The sequence below is a fragment of the Prenolepis imparis genome, unplaced genomic scaffold (assembly GCF_030444845.1).
Source record: "Prenolepis imparis isolate NDT839.2.m4 unplaced genomic scaffold, iyPreImpa1.0 SCAF_1, whole genome shotgun sequence".
Lineage (NCBI taxonomy): Eukaryota > Metazoa > Arthropoda > Insecta > Hymenoptera > Formicidae > Prenolepis > Prenolepis imparis.
In genome coordinates, this window is record NW_028141159.1 from 20,589,258 (window position 1) to 20,608,114 (window position 18,857).

The 18,857-nt window shown below is 31.1% G+C and overlaps 4 protein-coding genes across 6 annotated transcripts; 2 read left to right on the forward strand and 2 right to left on the reverse strand.

Moving 5' to 3' along the window:
• Positions 1 to 203: 203 nt before the first annotated feature.
• Eif2bdelta (eukaryotic translation initiation factor 2B subunit delta) lies at positions 204 to 3,063 on the reverse strand. Its single transcript, XM_083037211.1, has 5 exons — positions 2,185 to 3,063; positions 1,934 to 2,061; positions 1,591 to 1,768; positions 1,214 to 1,394; positions 204 to 918 (listed from the first exon to the last, which is right to left on the reverse strand). Exons 1-5 carry the CDS (start codon positions 3,061 to 3,063, stop codon positions 707 to 709), a joined length of 1,578 nt encoding a protein of 525 aa, XP_082893337.1. The 3' UTR covers positions 204 to 706.
• Positions 3,004 to 7,760, forward strand: LOC145935658 (man(5)GlcNAc(2)-PP-dolichol translocation protein RFT1). Of its 2 annotated transcripts, XM_083037179.1 has the most exons (10): positions 3,004 to 3,138; positions 3,603 to 3,678; positions 3,910 to 4,112; positions 4,319 to 4,505; positions 4,601 to 4,885; positions 4,952 to 5,083; positions 5,159 to 5,290; positions 5,384 to 5,884; positions 5,967 to 6,142; positions 7,686 to 7,760. In XM_083037179.1, exons 1-9 carry the CDS (start codon positions 3,062 to 3,064, stop codon positions 6,123 to 6,125), a joined length of 1,752 nt encoding a protein of 583 aa, XP_082893305.1. In that variant the 5' UTR covers positions 3,004 to 3,061; the 3' UTR covers positions 6,126 to 6,142; positions 7,686 to 7,760. The 2 variants fall into 2 exon arrangements, with proteins under 2 accessions (XP_082893305.1, XP_082893297.1); XM_083037171.1 differs by lacking the exon at positions 7,686 to 7,760 and having other exon boundaries at positions 5,967 to 6,269.
• Positions 6,331 to 7,275, reverse strand: Lamtor5 (Late endosomal/lysosomal adaptor, MAPK and MTOR activator 5). Its single transcript, XM_083037262.1, has 4 exons — positions 7,035 to 7,275; positions 6,862 to 6,923; positions 6,625 to 6,739; positions 6,331 to 6,542 (listed from the first exon to the last, which is right to left on the reverse strand). The coding sequence occupies exons 1-4, from the start codon at positions 7,067 to 7,069 to the stop codon at positions 6,479 to 6,481; spliced, it is 276 nt and encodes a 91-aa protein (XP_082893388.1). The 5' UTR covers positions 7,070 to 7,275; the 3' UTR covers positions 6,331 to 6,478.
• LOC145935645 (cytoplasmic aconitate hydratase) lies at positions 7,625 to 18,812 on the forward strand. 2 transcript variants are annotated; one of them, XM_083037142.1, is made up of 15 exons: positions 7,625 to 7,760; positions 8,440 to 8,532; positions 8,629 to 8,795; positions 8,890 to 9,035; positions 9,280 to 9,673; positions 9,955 to 10,126; positions 10,426 to 10,643; positions 15,300 to 15,459; positions 15,870 to 16,090; positions 16,388 to 16,544; positions 16,628 to 16,863; positions 17,213 to 17,349; positions 17,423 to 17,570; positions 17,809 to 17,975; positions 18,145 to 18,810. In XM_083037142.1, the coding sequence occupies exons 1-15, from the start codon at positions 7,754 to 7,756 to the stop codon at positions 18,395 to 18,397; spliced, it is 2,676 nt and encodes an 891-aa protein (XP_082893268.1). In that variant the 5' UTR covers positions 7,625 to 7,753; the 3' UTR covers positions 18,398 to 18,810. The 2 variants fall into 2 exon arrangements, with proteins under 2 accessions (XP_082893268.1, XP_082893260.1); XM_083037134.1 differs by lacking the exon at positions 7,625 to 7,760 and adding an exon at positions 7,840 to 7,909 and having other exon boundaries at positions 18,145 to 18,812.
• The last annotated feature ends 45 nt before the right edge of the window (positions 18,813 to 18,857 follow it).

An 18,857-nucleotide genomic window follows, 5' to 3' on the forward strand; every position in this document is an offset into this window, starting at 1 on the left:
AAATAGCGAGTTACAAGATGTTAAATATATAAAATGCTAATTAATGTTAGAAAAATCTAATGGGTATCGGCAAGATTTTCATCAACGATCTTTTTTCGCATTGTACAGTTTTTTATTTAATACATTGGGTGCGTTCAGAATACACAACAGTTGAACAACTAGATTAATCTATATTATATCGCCATATAATATATCAAATCTAGTAACGTTGCTCAACTGTTGTGTGCTCTGAACGCACCTGACTGCATCGATTTTAGGCTGCGTTCGGAAACGTCACCCGAGTGCATTCCCTCTTTCTATATCACTGAGAGAAATGATATAGAAAGAGAGCTCGGAATGACGTTTCCGAACGCAGTCTAGGCAGCGTTATACATGGATGCGTATTCTGAAGTTATATGGCAGCAGTGAATGTATTAATAAGTTTATTTTAAAAACTATACACAATGCAATATATAATAATGTATTAATCGCATTAATTTGTCATATATTACTATTATCGATCAATTAATATAATTATTGTATATTAAATATATTTATTATAATTATTATTATAATTATAATGAATATATTTTATTGTATTACATCATATCTCGCGTAATTGTACTTTTAAGCAATTCCAATAGCTGTCAACTTTTTTTCCAGATGTTACGCAAAAATTGTTTTTTTTTAATTTAAAAAAAAAAATTTTTTTTTTAAGGAAACGTATTTAAATCTCAGAAGGTTTAATTCGTAAAATCACAGGAACACTAGTACATGGCAGAATTGCCAATTCTGTCACAACGGCCGTTACGAGATCGGCCGGAGTCACATCATACGTAATGTTTAAAAGATTTAACGATTTCTTCGTTCGCCAATTTGAGAGTAAAGACCTTTTCGATTTGTCGTTTGAATAATGATTCACGAGCTCGTCCGCGTTACCTAAAAAGAACGAACAAAATGAGTAATCCAGGAAGTATTGTTAATGAAAAGTTGTAAATTGTAAATTAAGAATAATTACTATTCTTGAGAAACAATGTATTATCAAATATTTTATAGACAAAATAATTTTTAATGTCTAAAACTTAATTAAATATTATATAATATTAATTAATCAAATATTATATAATATACAAAATTCGCGATATAATTATGTGTGTAATAAATACACAACTTTTGTGTATTTATTTTACATAATTTGAATATACAACTGCAATAACAAAACTTCATTGCTTACCTAATTCATTGTAAACAATAGAATCAGTTTGCACCCGTTCGCATGATTTATGTGTCTCGCAAGCTACTAAAACAGGTACATTGAAGGCCTTTGCTATCAGAGCGACTTGCGCAGTTCCTGCTCTTGACATTACTGCTCCGTTGGCTAATATCGCATGGGCACCAAGAAAGACTTTACTAACCTAAACAGTGAAATAATAAATTAGTGAGACAAAAACTATTGAAACAATTAATTTTTTAATTATTCTAAATCTATATTTAAAAAAAATAGAGATTATGTACCTTTTTATATATATAAATATATATATGTGTGTAATATATTTAAAAAAAATAGATCTAAGCTATAGTAACAAATTCTTTAGTTAACTGTGCATTTACTTCTGGCATGATAAAGCTGAGAGCGTTGATCAATATATACGAGCACTCAATTCCATGTTTTACTAAACGCCTCAACTGTTCCTTTCCCTCTAACCATGGCCTGCCATCAACCACGATCACACGGAACTGTTTGCCAGCAGTATGTGCTTCCACTAATATCTTGTGAATTAGGGATGAACTGAAATTATATGTCAGGAGATTATAACATTTATAGAAGTAATAACAAATCTTAAGGAGTATAAGAAACATAAATCAATATATTGATATATATTCTGTATGTTATATACTCTATGTTTTCATGTTTAAATCATGTAAATGACTGATAACTGATCTGAACACTTACTAGCCATATGTTAAAATAACATTTCCATTTGAGATTTTCTCTCGTATCTTTATCGATATTGCTTTATCAGCCAGTTGAATCTGCTCCGAAATATAGATGTCTATTATGTTTTGTAATTTATTTTTTACCTGGAAAGAAATCAAACGTTAAATGCTATATGTATATGAGAAACTCATATAAAAGAAACATAAATAATAATTCAAATTTTTTTATCTTTGTTTCCAGTGAAAAGCTGACGCAAACTTATTTACATTTTCATCAGACAACGACGAGAATCGTGTCATTCGCCACTTGAGGTGACGCATGGCGTTTTGCTGCGAGACAGCCAGGGGTCTGCAATGATGAAGATACGCGAGGGATTGTTTCAGGCACGTCTCGAGGCCGCGGACGAAGTCTGCCTGGGCCGGCTTCTCGAAGTCCTCGACCACTTGTTTGACAGCAGCCAGTAGGGCGACGCATCTCGCGTTGCTGCCGACGATAACTTTACTTGCGTATTGAATGCCTAATCTAACTATTACCGGGTGTATGTTCGAGTTGACAGGGGCTACGTCGATCCGCGAGTTTTCTCTCTCGTGATACAAATGTTTAAACAAACTAAGCTGATGCGGGTCCTCCTTAATTGCACTCTTCCTAACATCTTTCGTTACCGCGCACTCGGATATCGTCTCTGCGCATTTAACAGGCTTTTTAGTTTTCGTATTGTCTTTCGCTAACGATTGTTTTTGTTGTTGCTGCTTCGCAGCCCTCTGCGCTTCCTGCTTGGCCCTTCGTTCCGCGCGCAGTTCGGCCTTGCTCTTCTCCTCGGACGCGGAAGCAACAGCCGAAGGCTCAACTACGTTTTCCTTGGACGCTTCTCTCGTCGAGTTTTCCGAGATGTCACAATTGGCTACGAGGGGTTCGCTTTTAACGCCCGTTTCCGCTACTTTATTATCATTCTCTTTAGCTACGTCGCTTTCCACATTTTTCTCCGCAATCTGGCAATTCGTCAGCGAAGATACTTGTTGAGTCTCGACGTTATTGTTCGCTACTTTACCACTTTTCCCCTTCGACGCTTTAGCAGCAGCCTTGGCGGCTTTCTTCGCCTCGCGCTCCGCTTTTATCTCCTCCCTCGTCTTTTGTGGAAAATTCATGTTTATTTTCACGTGGATTGTGCGAGAGAACAAGGATTATATTCATCTGTGCATCGTTACGAAAAAAACCAACGTGTATGTACAAATTTCCTTCTTCGAGGAAAAATGAAGGTTAATTTCAGCGTCGCCCTCTCGAATTCGAGAGCAAACTAACATCGGTCGTTCGAGACGTGTTAGCACCCAATAACTATCTCTCTGATTATAACAATATCCGATTGTAATTATTCAGTAATTAGCTCTCGACGTCACGTTCGTCACATTCCTCGAAAAGTTATTACATGTCTTTAATCCGGGATTTGGAGCACGTGTCTTAAGGTGTCATGTTAACCTTTTATTTTGCTCATTGCATTCTTCTGAGATTCTGAGAGAGTCCCTTTCCCTCAATTATTATTGCCTTCGATAATTAAGAAAAGAAATTAAGAAGAGAAATGAGTGAGGAATGTAATTTTACATTTTATCGTTTTATTGACACATAACCTATCTGTACTTTGTTTTGACGTTTCGGCGGGAATCTTGAATCTCTATTCATGCTTTTCCAGTCAGATCAGCCTGAAAATGCCACCGAATATTCTGACAAGCAGTTTGAAAAATGCCTCTTTCAGCATTATATTTCAGGTATACCGACGATAAAATATCGCGAGAGAATTTCTGATTATAAACAAGTTACGCTGTTCCTTGAAACCCTTTTCAAGAATTTTATTGTATTTATGCAAATTTTTTTCTTTCCTCCCTCTTCTACTCTTAATACTCGCATTATTTTATTGACATTGGAATTAATCTATATATGTTTTTATATTGTATGCAAATACTGTATTATATAAAATTTTAGATTGAGACTTCTTCCAGATATTCTGTCGCTGTGTCACGTTTCTCTTGAATGCCTTTGTCGTCCGGCATGTAGGTCAAGCTGTCCTAGGTGTCATTAACGTGAGATTGTTGTTACTGGAATCTATGATATTGTTCTTATCGCGAGAACCATTCATGAAAGCGTGTCTGACTAATACAGTGGAGCATAATTGGGCTCAAGTTGTGAATTTACTCTGGATGACGTTAGTTTCTTGCCATCTTGTTTGTAACACAAATTATTAACAACCCTTTCCAAGGATTTTATTGTATTTATGCAAATTTTTCTCTTTTTTCCTGTTTTCCATCTTAAAGCATGCATTATTTTCTTGATATTAATTAGAGTTAATTTGTTTCTTTCTGTTTGTTTATCCCATTCAATAGAATTATACAGCTAAGTAATATGTTCTAGAGTACCCATATGTTTCATGATGTCTTTCCTATTTGGATACATTTGGTTATTCTTGCTCTCTACTACAGAAGTATTACCACCGTATTATACGTTTGCAGTTTGGGCAGTTGGATTATCGTGTATCATAGAACTGTCTTCCTTAATTGTTCAACTAGTCGCAAACGCATTTCTATTTGTTAAACTTAAAGTAAGAGAAGTATAAAGAAAATTGCAATACAACAAAAAATATATAATCTTTCAAACAATGCAAATATTTCACATGTCATGTATTTGTCCTTTCAGATAATTCTGGACACAATCATGATTGCTATTCGTACAATGACATTTGTTCCATTAATATTATATCATCCAGAGAATGCATTATTTGCATTCGGTATAGCTCAACTGGTTGCAGCAGTATTTTATACAACTAGCCACTATGTATACTTTCACTATCATATCGCAAAGTTGAATAAATGTACACAGAAAAGAAGAATGTCTTTGAGAGATAGTGATGAGAGTTTCGTGGTAAGAGAGTTTCCCTTTCGCACCGTGAAAGACTTTTTACCTGGTCAGTTGGAAAATAATGTATGTAAAGATGTAATCGCATTATTGTCATCACTCTTTAAGAACAATACAATAGTTATTTTGTAGGATTCGTATCTTGATAAAAAGTTAACTATTCTTACATGGAGCTTCTTTAGACAAGGGATACTGAAGCAAATTCTAACGGAAGGCGAGAGATTAATTATGACTATATTACCACTATTGACATTCACAGAACAGGTACATTTATAAATTAATATACATATATCATAGTAACGTTTTTACCGACCATTGACTTTTACCTATTTTTTTAAGGGTACTTATGAAATTGTAAATAATTTGGGTTCATTAGCTGCTAGATTTATTTTCCGTCCAATCGAGGAAAGTGGATATTTTTATTTCACACAGATAGTGAAGAGAGACAAATCGATATCTGAGCAAAATCCAGTGAGTTATAATTTTTATAAAAGATAATATATTTAATATATATATGTTTATAAATATAAATATTTAAGTATATATAAACTATGATATTTTCAGGCGGATGTACAAGAGAGTGTGAATGTGTTGACACATATGTGTTCAACCGTCACATCTATTGGTCTGACTGTTCTAGTATTCGGTCAGTCCTATTCGAGCACATTACTCTGGCTATACGGTGGCTCGAAACTGACCTTACCTTTATCTGTCCTTCTGCTAAGAGCGCACTGTCTTGCCATATTATTGTTGGGAATTAACGGTGTGACAGAATGTTACACTAATGCGACAGCTGACAGCGTGACTATAAATAAGAGCAATGTAATCATGGTCTACGAATCTATTGCCTTCTTGGGTGCATCGTATCTGTTCGCCACGTGGTTTGGTCCGGTCGGTTTTATCTTCGGCAACTGTGTAAATATGAGCCTAAGAATCATACATTCAACGATGTTCATCAATAGAAGACATCGAGACACGATATATCGTCCTCTACGCGGATTAGTACCGAAGCCTATGTTCTCCGCGTCTCTGCTAGTTGCAGCATTCATTACTAATTTATCACACGTAAAATATCTGTCTTAATTTTCTATACACATCTATGATTATTTAAATTTAATGTAAATTTTTTCCTCTATTTCTCTTATAGGCTTACTTCTTCCCAACTGCAAAAGTGACGCATATATCGATTGGAGCAATGATGTTTATAATTGTATTTACGTCGTGGGTATACGAAAATTACGAATTGTTCAAGCTTGCTATAAACAAGTGGCACAAAAGAAGAAACAAACAGGGAAAGAGCGATTAAAAGTTCTTAAGCTAATGGTAAATTAAATAAATTATTTTATTTATGATTTATGTATATAGGATATCAGTGATACACAAACTCTGTGTTGTAATGCAATAGACTCATTACATTACAGGAGCTTGTTATAAATGTTAAAAAATTATAATATACAAACATTTATTTTCTATATAATTTTATAGTTATATATAATTAATTACAAATCGCCCTATATGTGGCAAAAGTCATATTATTTATATGTATTAAAATTCTTTATTAATAATTCGTATATTTAACTTATAATTAAACAAAATATTCCTAAATACATCTTATTTCAGTTATAAATAAGTTCCGGGTATTTAACAAGAATAATTATTTCAAGTTGATATATCTTTATATATAGCACCAACTACGGGACCTTTGCGATGTATGATACACTGCCTGAAAATAATTTACAATTGATGTAATGTTCATCGTTAAAAATTTTTATTTTAAATTATTAATATCATGAGATTCAGTTTACCTGCTGTCATTTTGAAGCGATATGATTGGTGCTTTAGACTTGGGCTCTAACTTTGCAACTAGACCTGATATAGCTGCTATCAATCCTGCGCTGTCACTTGACGCATCACCTTTAACTGCAAAAATGTTTATAATCTTGCATTCTGATTTTGTGAATTTTATATTTATAGATTTCTAGAATTTCTCTGTGACGTTCTATTTATATAATTTTGCATTTATAATTTCAATAACTTATTACCTCCTAAGCAAAGACCAGAATGATCTACTAAAATGCAGCCAACGATGCCTTCCTTAGTATATCTGAAAAATTAATACATAATATTCGTTAAATAATTAAAATTAAGAAAACAATTTATGAAATTCATATTATTAAGATTATTTGTTTAATACAAGCTACAATATACAACTTACGTGTCATCCAATGTTTTAACCAAATTTCGTTCCATTCTCGATATTTTATGTCAGTACTCGCGAAAAAAAAAAAATTAGTAACTTTTCGGTTCGAAATTAACACAGTTTGTCTGAAAAATAATCGCGTTATCGCTAAATCTCGTTCCAAGTTGTTCGTTATTTACGTTTACGTGTTTGAGCTAACCTTCGGTGACAGTTTGTGATACGGTGTATCGCGAATACACAAATACACTTACACATCTTAAGATATATGTACCACGTGATCCTCTCAGGCGATTTTATATATATACCGAGCGTCTTTAATGAAAGCTGTTTTATGTGGTAATTTGAACTTTACCCTTCTCTTCCGTCATGTTACAAAGCGTATTGTACGAATAAATTATTCACGAGCGTTGAATTAATTTCGGAGTATTTGCAAAAGAGACCATATATTGTGTAACGCGACACAAGTCTCGTTTTGTTACATATATATCGTATTTTATTTCGTATTCTAGCCTTAGATCTCGATTCTGAAAAATAAAACATTTTAATCTGTTTGGAAAGATTAAAATTAAAGAATACGATAGTTTTTTGCGTGACAAAAATTGTGGAAAAAATTATATCGCGAACGATTTCATTCTTATCATTGTGTGTAACGTAAATATTTTGCAGGACACTCGGTATAAAACGTCATATACGCATCGCACATCGGGGCCGACGTGACTTGTGCAGTGACAATCATGGCTGGTAAGTGAGAAGATGTGAATTTATTTGTTGCTGTTATTTCATTGAAAAAATCATTAACTATTGAGGAAGATAGATTTATTATTGCGGCGTCATTATGTTAAATCGATTTATTGCCATGAAAAATATGAATTTGCACTTTTTCGCTAACGGTATTCGAATTTAATAGAATTAAATTTATGTAGGTCCCAATTGAAAATATTGCAACATGTAAAAAATGTAATATTGAAAAAGCTTCTTTAAAAAATTTAAGATATTTTATATTGTGAAAATGTTATTTATATTGTTATTTAAATACTTATTGGAATTTGAATTTATGGATGATTTAAAGTATGATAAAAGTGTTGTAACATAAAAATATAAGTTTCAAAATTTAAACTTTTTCATTGTTTTCTCTATATAAAAGCTTATTATAATTTTTAAAATATTTATTACATATAGAATTTATATTTTTTACGTATGAAATAATAAATATTAAACGCAATGTTAAAATAAAAATGTAAAAAAAAATACATACCACAGATATTTTATACAATTTTTCTCATCTTATTTTTTTGTGGTTAATTTAATATAATATATTTAATTTTAATTAAAAAAAATGACACAATATCATAATTGTATATTTTCTTCATAAAAAAGGGTTTAACTTTTTTAATGAAAAGTAATATTTCTATTGTTTTAGGGGTAAATCCTTATAAGCATCTGCTAAAGTCTATTAACATCGGACAAAAAGAATGTCAATATTATGATATTAGCAGTTTTGGCACAAAATATGGTAAAATGAATTTATTGATTACTTTGCATTGTTTCATATGTACATACATGAATAAATGATATATTTTAATTGTATATTTAAATTTCTTTTATACAGACAGATTACCATTTTCCATTCGAGTTCTCTTGGAAAGTGTTGTACGCAATTGCGATGATTTTCAAGTAACAAAAAGTGATGTTGAGAAAATTTTGGATTGGGAAAACAATCAAGTTCTCCAAGATGGAGTTGAAGTAGCTTTTAAGCCAGCGAGAGTCATATTACAAGTAAAGAGCAAAATTCTTTTATTCAGTAGCATATAAGAGATATTCTTGTATTATATTATAAATAGGACTTATTGTTGAATTATATTATAAATAGGACTTTACTGGAGTACCAGCAGTCGTGGATTTTGCTGCAATGAGAGATGCTGTGAAGAGACTTGGCGGTGATCCTGATAAGATTAATCCAGTCTGTCCATCTGATCTTGTGATCGATCATTCGATACAAGTTGATTTTATAAGAAGGTATAATTCACTCTATCAAGCATGTTTTGATATTAGATGATAACGTTTTTATAAAGAGTAAAAGGTTTTCATCAGTATAGAACTTGAAGCTTTAATATTACTGCAACATTATATAAGCAAAAATGTTTTACATAATACATTTGATAACATTGCAAAAAGGAGAAATAAAAAGCAAGGATATTCAATAGCATACATCACCAGATAATACAATCGAAATAAATCTGAATATTATTGCATATTTCAGTACTGATGCCATAAAAAAGAATGAAGAACTTGAATTTGAGAGAAACAAGGAACGCTTTATGTTTCTCAAATGGGGTGCAAAGGCATTTGAAAATATGTTAATTGTACCACCTGGAAGTGGTATCGTTCATCAAGTGAATTTGGAATATTTGGCGAGAGTAGTATTTGATTTCAACAATCTTCTGTATCCTGACAGTGTTGTCGGTACTGATTCTCACACTACTATGGTCAATGGTCTCGGTGTGCTTGGATGGGGAGTTGGTGGGATCGAAGCAGAGGCTGTTATGCTTGGCCAAGCGATTTCTATGTTAATACCAAAAGTTGTAGGATATAAATTGGAGGGTGTATTGAATCAGTACACTACATCCACTGATCTTGTTCTTACAATTACGAAGGTAAAATTTCTTTTTAGCTATAGTTATGAGTTTAGAATTTTTGTTTATTTTAATATATATTTATATATTATATATTATATTTTAATATATATTTATATATTATATATTTATATTAATATTATATATATATATATATATATATATTTATCTTGATATTTTATATAATTTTATTAATATTTACAATATAATTTATCATATTTTTAATGGATAGTTTACAATTGAATTTAATATTATGGCATAATGACAAAACAATCAGAATATATTTTTATATATACTTGCAGAATCTGCGACAAGTCGGAGTTGTTGGAAAATTCGTTGAATTCTTTGGGCCAGGAGTGTCGCAATTAAGTATAGCGGATCGTGCTACTGTATCTAATATGTGTCCAGAATATGGTGCCACCGTAGGCTTCTTTGCAGTCGATGAACAAAGTTTGGCATATCTCAAACAAACAGGTAAATTTTTGTACCCATGAAAGATTAAGAACGATATAAAATCGATATAAATTATAGAAAAATAGAAAAAAATATCGATATAAATTTTTTTACAAAATTATCCTAGAATATTTTTTTATATATATTATATTTTATATATTATATTATTATATTATATATTTTATATGATATTATATTTTTTTATATATTAGAATATTTTATATATTATATTATTATATTATATATTATATATATTATATTTTTTTTATATATTAGAATATTTTATATATATAAATCTACATGCATTTTCTCTATAACAGGTCGATCCGATGAACACATTAATCGAATTGAGAAGTATCTTAGAAGCGTACGCATGATGAGGAATTACGATGACGCGAGTCAGGATCCAATCTTCTCGGAAGTGGTCACTTTGGATTTGAGCACTGTAGTTTCAAGCGTCAGCGGACCTAAAAGACCGCACGATAGAGTTTCAGTCTCCGATATGCAAATGGACTTCAGAAACTGCCTCGTAAACAAGGTGAGTATTCTTAAATATTCCTGCGGGAAAATAAATATTGCACTCTCTATCAAGCAGATTAATTTTTATTTCTGATTAATTCTGATATACTCAGACATGTTTTTTTTTACTTAATAAGTTACATACACACACATAACAATATAATATATTAAAAATCTATCGACGATGTAGAATCAATAACGCTCTCCAGGAAAGACGATTAGTTAGTACATGCAAGGGACGAATATTACCCAGTGACAATAAATATATTAGCCAAACTGGATTATATCCATCTCGCGCGTTGTACCTCTGTTCTGCCGAATTATAAAGTAAACGCTATTTTTTTCGTTAGAAAAAAAATTTGTTAAAGGAGAAGAAAATACTTGATAGAGAATGATGAAACATTTACTGTGATATGATTATTTTATTTGAACATATCACAATAAAAGTTCCTTTGGACTCTACCATCTAAAAAAATTAACACACACAATTACTCCTCAAATTTACTTACTTTCCAGACAATGTAGAACTAGTGTAGTGTACAAATTCAGTGTAATCGAACGCGTTCGCTTTTACGTGCTTATTTTGAGAGAATACCGACAATTTTTCTATATCAGCTCATACAACAAACTGATATGTTAATAATGCGATAAAACAAACTCGCGATAAAGAGATGTATACTAATTTCACATACTTTAATGGCATTAATATTAAATTACTGCGGAAAGCACGTGCGGTTATTAACACAATCGTCGATTAATGTCCTATGTTTTTATATCTCGAACATTTAAGCTTTGCTGATCTAGCTTTATGATATTTCGATTATTCAGCATATAGTTAGATCACCAAAGATAATTGAACAAGATACGTGAGGTATCTCCCGAATGACGATTCTTCAAGCGAGGACTATATCTCTTGACATTAAAGACGAGTATATGATCTAGTCACAAATTCTTACTATGTGCGCCAGACCTATATTCGTCTCCATGTCAAGAATTTTGAAAGTGATACAGATGATGATACAGATAAAATATTCCAACCACCAGAGAAGTATAGGGATCTAATATTGGATGCAATCATTACCCGGTGAAGTTTTTATCGCTTCTTTACCGGATATGATCACATCCAACAATATAATCCTCTTTATTGATCCACAGAGAAAGATTTCTTCAACTTTCTTCTCGATTCAGTTTGAAGAAATATCCTAAACTGTAGCACCTACACATATACACGATAAAGCTTTAAATAGATTATGCAAAATTATATGAATGTTTCATTAAACTCGTTTATATAGAGTGTAAAGAAATCACTGATCACACACATACAAAAACAAATCAAATATTTAGATGTCAATTTCTTTGAAAGAATTCAGAGAATTTCTTTAATCTCGAGGAAATTCTTTAATTACAAATTTTCTAATTTTCAATATTATAATAGCTTTAAAAAAATGATTCTTCTATATATACTTTCTATATACTGAAAATGTAACAGATATATATTTAAGTTAGAAAGAAAGAGAAGAAAGTGAACTAGTGCACGCTAGTTCAGTTAAAAAGAACAAACTCTTTGTGTTTAGAAGCGTAAAACAAAATCTCGATAAACTATATAAAATTTTCTTAACAAAACTGCTTCAAAAATTTAAGAATATTGCAGATATATAGAGAAACTTACTATTGTTCGATGAGTTTTGTAGTGGACAATTCAACTATTTAACTGTTGTCTTCTTCATGTTATCAAGCCCTTTTATTAATGGGTCCCTACTCCTAATAGAGGTCTTTATCCCTACCAAAAAGATAATGACTTCTGCAACCAATGAGAAGTTGAGTTTGAAGCTGCGATCATTAAACTGCTGAGAAATTTTTCCTGGAAATTGAAAAAGAAATTAAAGCTTTAATAAAATTTAAAATAAATTTTAATTATGTTTTAATATATTAAATTATATATTAAATCTCGCGATTTTTTTCGCAACATTATATATTATGCATTAAAAATATTTTTAAGTTCGCTTTCTAGGCAAAGAGTTTGTAAAAATATAAGTGCCATACGTATAGTTGCACCAAATATTTTTATTAAACAAATTTATTATATTTACCTCACAATCATTGAGAAAAGATGGTCTCTTAGTCAGATTGATGGTCTTGATCCAGTAGACGAACCACGACGAATGATCGCTCAACGGATGGAAACAATGCGTGTTTACGAGTGTTCAAGAACGTGTCGATCGATTTCTATTCAAAATGTTCAACATTGGTATCGCGTTACCTGGCCTATGACAAGTCAGGACACTTGCCGAAGAAACTCATCCACATGAATCAAAGCGCTTTCCCTATGTGAAATTTAATTCTTCTTTGCACTTAATGATCGAAAACAATCGAGGTTGATTAAAAATCGCAATAAGAGATATATTTTATATACTCTTCACTACACATAAATACATTGTGTGGTATACAGAAATAATGACAAATTTTTAAATTGACAAATTTTTTCATATCAAAAATGTCAAATTTAAGTTTAACTCGAAAGAAAAAAAATTAAACTTTATAAAAGTTATAAATTTTTATAAATATTGAAAACATTATTTGTTCCTCATTCAGATAAACTTTACTTTAATGAAATTTTAAATATTTAATTTTAACGTTTCTGAAAGCAACATCTTCATGTGGAGATAAGAGTAGCGTAAAAATATATTTTAAAAATATGAATTATGATTTTGTATGTGCTTTTATGTTTTAATTATTTTAAAAAATGGAAAATTTATTTCTCCTTATTTCGTAGCTTTAAAACATGATATTTTAATTTCAAATCATTAATAGAAATATGTCATTATTTCGTCACTAATGATTATGTTTTTCGACATTTAATAGGAATACTCATTATGATAAAACTGATCATTATCAGTTGCGTCATTGTTGTTTTCTAATCAGCAGCTAGAGAAAGTACAAGACTTATTTTTTTTAATCAGCACAATTAATATACACCATACTACGTTATATTTTTATTTGAAAGTTTTAAGAATTTATTACGGAAAGTTAAGTTTATGATATCCATATGCATATATGAAAGAATAATCGCACCAGGATAAAATCAGTTTGCAACTTGAAATTTTCAATATTTTTGATACAGATTGCTGGACTCTTCTTGTACAATACGTTATTCTCTTTTAGCCTTTGGAACGTAAGAGAATGTGAATGTGGTACTTGACAATTTATGAGGGAAAAGATAATTCGTACACGTACCGTTGATCGATCGATCCGTCCACTTCGTCGGAGAAGACAAGAGTCTTTGATCGCACTTCGCATAAGTTCTGGAAGACGTATATTCAGACTCGCGTTGAAATTGCTGATACAACATCCTACTACCTACGTTCGTTTTGCAAAGCTCACACATTTCATTGCAAACGAGCCATCGTTTGACATGTATGCTGGTATATAGAGATAGCTCGGATTTCTCATTAAGGCACAATGCTTAGAGCCGATAAAGAAAGCGATACATTTACGAAAACCGAGAGAAAATTTTGGTTGAAAGATACATTTTTATACAATTTAGTTGACGTAATAATAATAAATGTGATTATATTTTCAAAAATTTCTCAAAATAAAAATAATATTAAACGATTATATATATATGAGACGAATTATCGTTTGATATACATAATTATAAATTAAAACAACACTTGTTTACATAAATATGCACATTTTTTAAATTTGTTATTAATGTTGTTTTTCTACTTTAAGATGCGATTATTTTTTAAATATTTAATAACATTTTTTTATTTATTCTTTTTTATACCTGAGAAAACAAGAGACATCGAAAATCATCATTATTGAATCGTGACACGTGTTAAATGCACGCGGTCATAGACCTCGTGATTGCTTAAAGATCGTTGCGAACCCATTCTGCTTCTTCAGCAAATCGTTTACCGGACAATGAATTTCCATATCACGATATTGTTCGCTCGTTGAACTCCGCCGAATTTGTAAGGTGAAACTATTAGAATGGTTTGGGGAAAACCATAACATATATTGCTAAATAACACAAGAAGTATCATCTCGTGCGATTTTTAGCTTACAATTGTTTATAAATTTTATTGTATCTATTTGGAGAGAAATTCATTTAAAGGAGGATAATTTAAGAAATAAGAGTAAGAACAAGAACAAAAGCTACGAAATATAATATTAAATGCTTTTAATGATTTATGGCTCCTGTGTGGTGTGTTTTTTATCTACAACATTATTTAATTTTATTTAAAAAATAAATTTTTTACTTAGTTTTAACGTTAACAACTGTTGCTTATATTATGAATATATTATTTTACTTAGACTTGAATATTTACTTATTTAATACAAACGTATAATTTAATGCAATTTTAGTAAATGTCTGAATTTTTTCATATCGCAACCTTATAATAATATACGTTAAATTGAATATCTTTTCTTTGAGTCAGCTAGACATTTCTTTAGATTTTAGACTGAATTAGCTGCTAATGAGTTTTTCCATTAGATAAATTTTAGATCTAGATAAGAAACTAATTGTAAATATCACTGTATAAGATAAAATGAATTTTTTCTCCAAAGCTTAACGACTGCATACTTAAAACAATCAAACATTTTTTATGCCTAAGGTTGTTAAAATTTAACTGACGTTAAAAATATGAAATGACGATTTTTTAAATTTCAGGTAGGCTTCAAGGGTTACGGTTTAACTCCGGAGAAGGTAAATACTGTGGGGAAATTTGAGTATGAGGGAAAAGATTACAAGTTGAAACATGGCTCGGTGGTCATAGCTGCGATTACTAGTTGTACAAATACTAGCAACCCAAGTGTTATGCTTGGAGCAGGTATGCTGTAAATTTTATATGGATTTAATCAGAAAAATTAAAACATTAAATATAGTTTCACACACTTGATATTAACAATTGATATATTTTACAATTTATTACGTTGATGCAAAAGCTTTGTCGCATCTTGTATATTTTTTCTACTTTTTAATAAATTCTTTTTATCTTGAAAACATCTCTTTATAGAACATTGAGATTAGAATGATAATAAACGAAAAATATTGCTCTATAAGCGAGGAAGAAAAAGAATATTTCATTCATCATTGTATCTTACGTGAAAACTCATTAGTAATAATATTGTTTAATCGTGAAGATTATTCTTTTATTATTATACTATATAAAAATATTTTTTATTTTAAAATTTAAACTTAATTCTCATGTGTGAATCAGGATATATTTATTTGATGCAGGTCTTCTTGCTAAAAAAGCGGTGGAAGCTGGTTTAAGTGTCGAGCCCTTTGTAAAAACATCATTATCACCTGGTTCCGGAGTCGTGACTTATTATCTCCAAGAAAGCGGAGTAATCCCGTACTTGACTAAGTTGGGATTCGATATCGTGGGCTATGGATGTATGACTTGTATCGGAAACAGCGGTCCGCTGCATGATCCTATTGTCGAAACTATTGAAAAGGTAAGATATTCGAGAGAATCATTTCATTTAAATTTCGCTTATTGTTAGGAGTATCAGTCGATAGTCCTTATGTTTAACGAATTCTGAAAAGTAAAAATAATTCTATAAATTGTCGAATGAAACCAAAGTCATATTTAAAGAATCGCAATCGTAAAAACAAATATTACTTTTAATTTGTGAAAAAAATCTATGAATTCGATCAATAACTTGTCGAATCAAATGATTTATTTTATAAGTATAAACATTTTTATATACTTAAGCAATGCTTATTGTTGAATTTTTCTTTTTTGCCTGCAGAATGAACTTGTCTGCTGTGGTGTTCTCTCGGGTAACAGAAATTTTGAAGGCAGAGTACATCCGAACACTCGAGCAAATTATCTAGCGTCTCCACTTTTGGTAATAGCATATGCTATCGCTGGGACTGTAGATTTCGATTTCGAAAAGCAGCCATTAGGTAAAAGAATTCCTTTTATGGATTATGAAGATAAGAAATATTCAAAAAGAAATTTACAGAAGATATTTATATATGTATTTAAGGTCACAAGCCCGATAATACTCCGATATATTTACGAGATATATGGCCGACCAGGACGGAAATTCAAGCTGTAGAACAGCAATATGTCATTCCAGCTATGTTCAAAAAAGTTTACAGTAAAATCGAACATGGCAGCAGCAATTGGGCGAATTTGGTAGCACCTAATGGCAAATTGTACCCATGGGATGTTAATTCAACGTACATTAAAAACCCGCCTTATTTTGGTAACTTGCAAAAGGTCATTAGAATTATATAATTTATTGCATGAGTTTAGTGTCTAATTCGCTTTCTTCAAAAAATTTGAAACGACAAATTTAATTTTTCTCTCAAATCTAGTCTCGAGATTACCTCTCTTCATTTCTTAACAATCTGGAGCATTATTTAAGTAGTCAATATTAGTATAGAAGATTGTATGTTATTATTTGTAGAAAGATATTGTAATCCTACCTGGGTTTTTTTTTTGTACACTAATAACATACAATTGTATAGAGACTTTAAAGATTGGTTCTTCGATATATATGTGTATTAAAATAATTGTAATTTCCTGTCTCCTATATTTATGAAGTAAAAAATGTATCGCTTTACAGAAGCTGCCTGCAATAAAACCGGTCACGAGAGCGCGAGTACTCGTGAATCTTGGAGATTCCGTTACGACCGATCACATTAGTCCGGCGGGTAGTATCGCGCGTAATTCGCCAGCGGCGAGATATCTAGCGAGTCGCGGGTGAGTTTCACGTCCGATGGACACGATAGACGAAAATTAGCTGGATTTTTGAGGATGTCATTTTTATTTCCAGCTTGACGCCAAAAGATTTCAATTCTTACGGTTCGCGTAGAGGGAACGACGCCGTGATGGCGCGGGGCACATTCGCTAACATTCGTCTGGTGAACAAATTCATCGGTAAAGCGGGACCACGAACGATCTACATTCCAACCAACGAAGAGGTATATATATGTTTAACTTCAACAATTTAGCTCGACTATTTTCGCAACGATACCTTTCGATTTTTAATGTAACAGAACAATTTGTTACATAAGCGTTAGACAGTTCGAATAAGAGAGATATAATTCATTAGAATTACTTCTTTTGTATATTATTAGAATATGTATTATATTATCGTACGTGTACGATTTTTAAAATACGTCGATGGCAAATAATTAATGAAGAATTGATGTCATTTAGATGGACGTATTTGACGCAGCTGAGAGATACACAAAGGACGGGACGACTCTGATTGCTCTAGTTGGCAAGGAATATGGATCCGGATCTTCCAGGGATTGGGCCGCTAAGGGACCGTATCTGCTCGGTATTCGAGTGGTCATAGCCGAGTCGTACGAAAGAATACACAGGTAAGTTTCCTCTGAATTACTGTAATTATTTACAATAAAGTTTAAATATATTTTTATCGAAGTGTTAAATTTTTTTTTAAAGAAATGTTTATAATTTCTGAAGTGAAGAAAGATATTTACTTAATTTTCATCTAAACATTTTTCTTTAAAATCGTTTATTTATTCATAGATCCAATCTTGTCGGTATGGGCATTATTCCACTGCAGTATCTTCCTGGAGAAAACGCAGAGTCCTTAGGTTTAACTGGTTATGAGCAATACGACATCGCGATTCCCGAGAATTGTCAACCCGGAGAAAAGATTACCGTGAGCACCGATGATGGTAAGAAGTTCGATGTGATCGCACGATTCGATACAGAAGTTGACTTGACCTACTTCAAACAAGGTGGTATTCTCAATTATATGATTAGAACAATGCTTTGATGAGATTTTTAAAAGAGAATATAAATGATTTTTTTTTTTTTTTTTTGAAGATTACTTAATGAGATACTTAATATATTGGTTTTGGGATATAAAATATATCTCTTTTAAAAAAGATTTTGAGATTTCATAAATTCGGGAAGGAAATATAAGTATACAGTAATTTACAGGCACTATTGTAACAAAATTGGCAACTGTTTTTTTTCTCTTATCCAAAATTATCAACGCAATTATATTATTTGTATATATAGCGTGGATGATTAATATATTTATTTCGTAACATACCAAATTTTGATTATTATGTCAGTTATTTTGATTGGTTTTAATATTCGAAATTCAAATTCGCTGCACGAAGTTTATTATAATCATCTTTGAAAAAATTACTGTAAATCGCATTGTTCGAAAAATGAATTTTTTTATATTTTATATAATCGTTATGCTCTTATATTACATATACATAGGG

Coding starts and splice junctions, on each gene's coding strand:
- LOC145935658 (XM_083037179.1), top strand. CDS start 3,062: ATGTTTATTTTCACGTGGATTGTGCGAGAGAACAAGGATTATATTCAT. Junction 4,506..4,600: donor TTCTATTTGTTAAACTTAAA/GTAAGAGAAGTA, acceptor TTGTCCTTTCAG/ATAATTCTGGACACAATCAT. Junction 4,886..4,951: donor CTGGTCAGTTGGAAAATAAT/GTATGTAAAGAT, acceptor GTTATTTTGTAG/GATTCGTATCTTGATAAAAA.
- Eif2bdelta (XM_083037211.1), bottom strand. CDS start 3,063: ATGAATTTTCCACAAAAGACGAGGGAGGAGATAAAAGCGGAGCGCGAG. Junction 2,062..2,184: donor CGTCGTTGTCTGATGAAAAT/GTAAATAAGTTT, acceptor ATTTCTTTCCAG/GTAAAAAATAAATTACAAAA. Junction 1,769..1,933: donor GTTATTTTAACATATGGCTA/GTAAGTGTTCAG, acceptor ATATAATTTCAG/TTCATCCCTAATTCACAAGA.
- Lamtor5 (XM_083037262.1), bottom strand. CDS start 7,069: ATGGAACGAAATTTGGTTAAAACATTGGATGACAC. Junction 6,924..7,034: donor GTTAAAACATTGGATGACAC/GTAAGTTGTATA, acceptor TTAATTTTTCAG/ATATACTAAGGAAGGCATCG. Junction 6,740..6,861: donor TTCTGGTCTTTGCTTAGGAG/GTAATAAGTTAT, acceptor ACATTTTTGCAG/TTAAAGGTGATGCGTCAAGT.
- LOC145935645 (XM_083037134.1), top strand. CDS start 7,855: ATGTTAAATCGATTTATTGCCATGAAAAATATGAATTTGCACTTTTTC. Junction 16,545..16,627: donor TTTCGAAAAGCAGCCATTAG/GTAAAAGAATTC, acceptor TATGTATTTAAG/GTCACAAGCCCGATAATACT. Junction 17,571..17,808: donor ACATTCCAACCAACGAAGAG/GTATATATATGT, acceptor GATGTCATTTAG/ATGGACGTATTTGACGCAGC.